Consider the following 6,456-nt stretch of genomic DNA (forward strand, 5'->3'; position numbering starts at 1 on the left):
ACACTCACACTTGGGTCTGCTCCACACATGCATGAGGGGGCAGAAAGGAGGGCAAAAGACACACAAGGTCCATTAAAGCATCCTTGGAAGAGAGTTTGCTGGGGAAGAACTACAACACTCACCTCTTGACCTAAAAAACGGATGAGATGGAACTAGAGAACAACAAACAAATATATATATATCCATCCATTTTTTACCGCTTATTCCCTTCGGGGTGGCGGGGGTCGCTGGAGTCTATCTCAGCTACAATCGGGCGGAAGGCAGGGTACACCCTGGACAAGTCGCCACCTCATCACAAAGCCAACACAGATAGATAGACAACATTCACACACTAGGGACCATTTAGTGTTGCCAATCAACCTATCCCCAGGTGCATGTCTTTGGAAGTGGGAGGGGCCTATCCCCAGGTGCATGTCTTTGGAGGTGGGAGGGGCCTATCCCCAGGTGCATGTCTTTGGAGGTGGGAGGGGCCTATCCCCAGGTGCATGTCTTTGGAGGTGGGAGGGGCCTATCCCCAGGTGCATGTCTTTGGAGGTGGGAGGGGCCTATCCCCAGGTGCATATCTTTGGAGGTGGGAGGAAGCCGGGGAGAACATGCAAACTCCACACAGAAAGATCCCAAGCCCGGTATTGAACCCCAGACTATTGAGGACCTTCGTATTGTGAGGCAGACGCACTAACCCCTCTTCCACCCTGAAGCCCTAATTTATGAATATATATATATATTTCAGTTCGTGTGTATACATACAGTATACTATTATATTTTTATTTTAGATATATTTATGTATATATATGTATGTATATATGTATATATTTATGTATTTATATATAAATATATATATATGAGGATGTATCTTACTATCATAGTTTAAATATTTATTCAGCCATATGTATATTTTTATGCATATATATTATATATGTATATTAAACAAGTATATATTTATTTATATACATATATTCATAGATATGTATCTAAAATAAATAATATAATATACATGCATATGTTTGTATGTGTGTATATATATATATATATCCATCCATCCATCCATCCATCCATCATCTTCCGCTTATCCGAGGTCGGGTCGCGGGGGCAACAGCCTAAGCAGGGAAACCCAGACTTCCCTCTCCCCAGCCACTTCGTCTAGCTCTTCCCGGGGGATCCCGAGGCGTTCCCAGGCCAGCCGGGAGACATAGTCTTCCCAACGTGTCCTGGGTCTTCCCCGTGGCCTCCTACCGGTTGGACGTGCCCTAAACACCTCCCTAGGGAGGCGTTCTGGTGGCATCCTGACCAGATGCCCGAACCACCTCATCTGGCTCCTCTCGATGTGAAGGAGCAGCGGCTTTACTTTGAGTTCCTCCCGGATGGCAGAGCTTCTCACCCTATCTCTAAGGGAGAGACCCAAACTCATTTGGGCCGCTTGTACCCGTGATCTTATCCTTTCGGTCATGACCCAAAGCTCATGACCATAGGTGAGGATGGGAACGTAGATCGACCGGTAAATTGAGAGCTTTGCCTTCCGGCTCAGCTCCTTCTTCACCACAACGGATCGGTACAACGTCCGCATTACTGAAGACGCCGCACCGATCCGCCTGTCGATCTCACCATCCACTCTTCCCTCACTCGTGAACAAGACTCCTAGGTACTTGAACTCCTCCACACTCGGCTGCGAACCGATCCGTGTATATATATATATATACATAAATACTTATATGTATCTATATACATAGATATAACCACCTGTGTATATATTTATATATATATATGTGTATATCTATATATATATACACATCATTGTGTGTGTGTGTTTATATATATATGTATATATATATATATATTTTGTCTTCCTCTCTGCTCCAGTTGTACCAAACAATAGTTCTAGCCAAACATTTAATAAAGTCAAATACAAATATGACAAAAGAGTATCAAGTATCCAACACTTCTCTTTTCTAAAGTAAATGTGTACAGCAGATATAGATCATCTACATCAACTACAGTATATGATTTGTCAGAGTGGCTAAACAGGAGGGATTAAAACATTTTTAAAAAATAAAAATAAAAGAAGTCCTGTGAAGTCCTGCAGGCAAGACTGTGGAGGCCGGGTCTGGCCCGTGGACCGCAGTTTGGAGAACCCTGGTTTAAAACAAGCCCCCTTGGATGGTAGACAATGATGCTCACCTGACTTAACTTTGCAGCTCCACAAAAACTAAAAACCGAGGCCATCTTTGAAGAAACCGTCTCCTTTGCACAGGGACGACCTGGTGGACCTGGTGGGCTCCTACCAGTTTGACGACCAGGTGACCGACGGCGGCGACGTTTTCGCCAGGGACCCTTACATCCTGCGATTTAGATGCCACGACACAGGTGGAACAGCTCTGACTGACTGGTGGTTCTTCCTCTCTCAACGTGTGTGTGTGTGTGTGTGTGTGTGTGTGTGTGTGTGTGTGTGTGTGTGTGTGTGTGTGTGTGTGTGTGTGTGTGTGTGTGTGTGTGTGTGTTCCTCCACCAGTGCTGAAGGACCTGGTGATGATCCCAGTTCACACCAAACCAGAGGACTCGGAGACTGAGCTGGACGAGCTTTATGACGTCTTTCAGCACATGAAGAAGAAGTGGAGGACAGATGTGAGACAATGTTGATGACTTCTTATTATTATTATTATTATTTACATGCATGTGTTCAGTATGGAGCTGCATTTGTGTCTTCAATTAAAAAAAAAAAAATGTTAGCATAATGTGCGTGTTTTAAAATTCAGTGTTTAAAACTTGGGTGTACACAATTTCCATGTTTAAAAATTAAGTATTAAAAAAATCAGTGTACAAAAATTCAAGACAGAAAAATTAAATGCGTCCAAATGCAGGATCCGCTTCTGGTAAATTCAAACCTTCAAACTTGACACCTCAGCTAGTTCTGAGTCAGGATCGATTGCTTCAGTCTTCATTTTTTGAAGCAGCACATTTTTCTGCACTGAATTTTTATGCACTGAATTTCCATACAAAGATTTTGTTTACACTGAATTTTTAGACACTGATTTTTTAATATACTGATTTCTTCTACATTGAATTTCTAAACACTGACTTTATACACAAAATTTTTAAACACTAAATATTTGTACTCATAATTTTTAAACACTGTATTTTTATACACTTACTTTTTACAGAACACATTTTTTAACATTGAATTTTCATTCATTCATTCATCATCTTCCGCTTATCCGAGGTCGGGTCGCAGGGGCAACAGCCTAAGCAGGGAAACCCAGACTTCCCTCTCCCCAGCCACTTCGTCTAGCTCTTCCCGGGGGATCCCGAAGCGTTCCCAGGCCAGCCGGGAGACATAGTCTTCCCAACGTGTCCTGGGTCTTCCCCGTGGCCTCCTACCGGTTGGACGTGCCCTAAACACCTCCCTAGGGAGGCGTTCGGATGGCATCCTGACCAGATGCCCGAACCACCTCATCTGGCTCCTCTCCATGTGAAGGAGCAGCGGCTTTACTTTGAGTTCCTCCCGGATGACAGAGCTTCTCACCCTATCTCTAAGGGAGAGACCTGGAAACTCATTTGGGCCGCTTGTACCCGTGATCTTATCCTTTCGGTCATGACCCAAAGCTCATGACCATAGGTGAGGATGGGAACGTAGATCGACTGGTAAATTGAGAGCTTTGCCTTCCGGCTCAGCTCCTTCTTCACCACAACGGATCGATACAACGTCCGCATTACTGAAGACGCCGCACCGATCCGCCTGTCGATCTCACCATCCACTCTTCCCTCACTCGTGAACAAGACTCCCAGGTACTTGAACTCCTCCACTTGGGGCAGGGTCTCCTCCCCAACCTGGAGATGGCACTCCACCCTTTTCTGGGCGAGAACCATGGACTCGGACTTGGAGGTGCTGATTCTCATTCCGGTCGCTTCACACTCGGCTGCGAACCGATCCAAACATTGAATTTTTATGTACTGAATTTTTAACCACATATTTTTTTTTATACACCAAATTCTTAAACATGGAATTTTTTTACACCGAATTTTTAAACACTTTTTATACACTAAATTTAGAAACACAAAATTTTTGTACTCCAAATTTTTAAACACTGAATTTTGAAAAACAGAAATTTTAAAAACTAAATTTTTATACACCAAAATCTTTTGACATATATTTTTTATTTACTGTATTTTTAATAACAGAATTTTTGTACACTGAATTTTTAAACTGAATTATTATAGTCCAAATTTTTACAATACGTTTTTAAACACTACATTTTTTGTATTCGAAATTTTAAAACAGTGAATTTCTAAACACACTTATTTCGTTTACAAACTAATGGTGTTCCTGGGATTAAAGGCTTTACCTTTTCTCCTGCAAACATAATCCTGGGTGTTGTGACCAAACAACTCCATTTTGGTTTCATCTGACATCACATGGACAAAGATAAGACCTTCTGGAGGAAAGTTTTGTGGTCAAATGAAACAAAAAATTAGCTGTTTGGCCACAATACCCAGCAATATGTTAGGAGGAGAAAAGGTGAAGCACACCATGCCTACCGTCAAGCATGGTGGTGGTAGTATTATGCCTGTTTTGCTGCCAATGGAACTGCTGCTTTAAATAGGACAGAATGTCCACTTTTGAGGGCGACTGTAGCCTCAAAGAATAAACGTGTTATATCTAAAACAATTCACATTTGTGGCCACAGAACGTGATGATCCTGGGCGACTTCAACGCAGACGGCGCCTACGTTTCCGACCGCGACATGCTGAACATCCGCATCCGCAGCGACAAGAACTTCCACTGGCTGATCGGGGACGACGTGGACACCACAGCGAGCAAAGGGAACACACACACTTACGACAGGTGGGACCCCCCCTCCGGGCAGGTAGCCACGACCTTTTCTGACCGGTTTCTGCTTCAGGATCGTGGTGTACGGAGACGACATGTTCAACGCCGTCGTGCCCGACTCCGCCAGACCCTTCAACTTCCAGAAGGCGTTCCGCCTCAGCAACGAGCAGGTGTCTTATTGACCGTCATGGCGGCGCGTCAGGTCTCTGCTCATCTGCCATCTCTGCAGGCACTGAAGGTCAGCGACCATTACCCTGTGGAGGTGGAGCTCAAGTCTCTGACCACACCACCAGCGGAAACTCAAGGTGACCCTCTTCCATATTTCATACAAACATGACTTTTAGTCAACAACTACAGAATACAATCATCTTCTACAAAACACATCCTTTATTTCATGGAGAAAAACTCTCAAGTCAGGCAAAATTGGGGAAGAAAACCTTCCCAGAATGTTTTACTTCAGTGGGTGTCACATTTTTTTCGCAAAGGATCACTCAGAAAATACCTGGTTGTCCAAGTACCACCATAGTAGACCTAAGTATTCATCAAGTACCACCATAGTAGACCTAAGTATTCATCAAGTACCACCATAGTAGACCTAAGTATTCATCAAGTACCACCATAGTAGACCTAAGTATTCATCAAGGACCACCATAGTAGACCTAAGTATTCATCAAGGACCACCATAGTAGACCTAAGTATTCATCAAGAACCACCATAGTAGAGCTAATTATTCATCAAGTACCACCATAGTAGACCTAAGTATTCATTGAGTACCACCATAATAACAACATTAAATACAGTAGTGTAGTAGACCTAAGTATTCATTAAGTACCACCATAATGCCATTAAAATACAGTAGTGTAGTAGACCTAAGTATTCATTAGGTACCACCATAATGACAACATTAAATACAGTAGTGTAGTAGACCTAAGTATCCATCAAGTACCACCATCATGACAACATTAAATACAGTAGTGTAGTAGACCTAAGTATTCATCAAGGATCACCATGACAACATTAAATACAGTAGTGTAGTAGACCTAAGTATTCATTAAGCACCACCATAACGACAACATTAAATACAGTAGTGTAGTCGACCTAAGTATTCATTAAGTACCACCATAATAAAACATTAAATACAGTGTTGTTGTAGACCTAAGTATTCATTAAGTACCACCATAATGACAACATTAAACACAGTAGTGTAGTAGACCTAAGTATTCATTAAGTACCACCATAATGACCAACAGTAAATATAGTAGTGTAGTAGACCTAAGTATTCATTAAGTACCACCATAATGACAACATTAAATACAGCAGTGTAGTAGACCTAAGTATTCATCAAGTACCACCATAATGACCAACAGTAAATATAGTAGTGTAGTAGACCTAAGTATTCATTAAGTACCACCATAATGACAACATTAAATACAGCAGTGTAGTAGACCTAAGTATTCATCAAGTACCACCATCATGACAACATTAAATACAGTAGTGTAGTAGACCTAAGTATTCATCAAGGATCACCATCATGACAACATTAAATACAGTAGTGTAGTAGACCTAAGTATTCATGAAAAACAAGGCAGAGGTTTTATTTAACATTTTTGGCCACTGTAACATTACACACAGTT

General features: G+C 42.1%; 1 protein-coding gene across 4 annotated transcripts in view; it reads left to right on the plus strand.

The window, feature by feature from the left end:
* Window positions 1–6,456, plus strand: part of dnase1l4.1 (deoxyribonuclease 1 like 4, tandem duplicate 1) — a 45,666-nt gene that overhangs the window by 22,880 nt on the left and 16,330 nt on the right. For all 4 annotated transcript variants that reach the window (XR_009804979.1, XM_061891887.1, XM_061891897.1 and 1 more), the window contains exons 5-9: window positions 2,249–2,361; window positions 2,507–2,619; window positions 4,680–4,837; window positions 4,896–4,992; window positions 5,052–5,127. Coding sequence is in view for 3 of the 4 variants with exons in the window: in XM_061891887.1 (XP_061747871.1) it covers window positions 2,249–2,361; window positions 2,507–2,619; window positions 4,680–4,837; window positions 4,896–4,992; window positions 5,052–5,127 (557 nt within the window). In the remaining variant the exon portion in view is untranslated. The remainder of the gene's footprint in view (window positions 1–2,248; window positions 2,362–2,506; window positions 2,620–4,679; window positions 4,838–4,895; window positions 4,993–5,051; window positions 5,128–6,456) is intronic.

Source organism: Nerophis ophidion, linkage group LG02 (assembly GCF_033978795.1).
Source record: "Nerophis ophidion isolate RoL-2023_Sa linkage group LG02, RoL_Noph_v1.0, whole genome shotgun sequence".
Classification (NCBI taxonomy): Eukaryota; Metazoa; Chordata; class Actinopteri; order Syngnathiformes; family Syngnathidae; genus Nerophis; species Nerophis ophidion.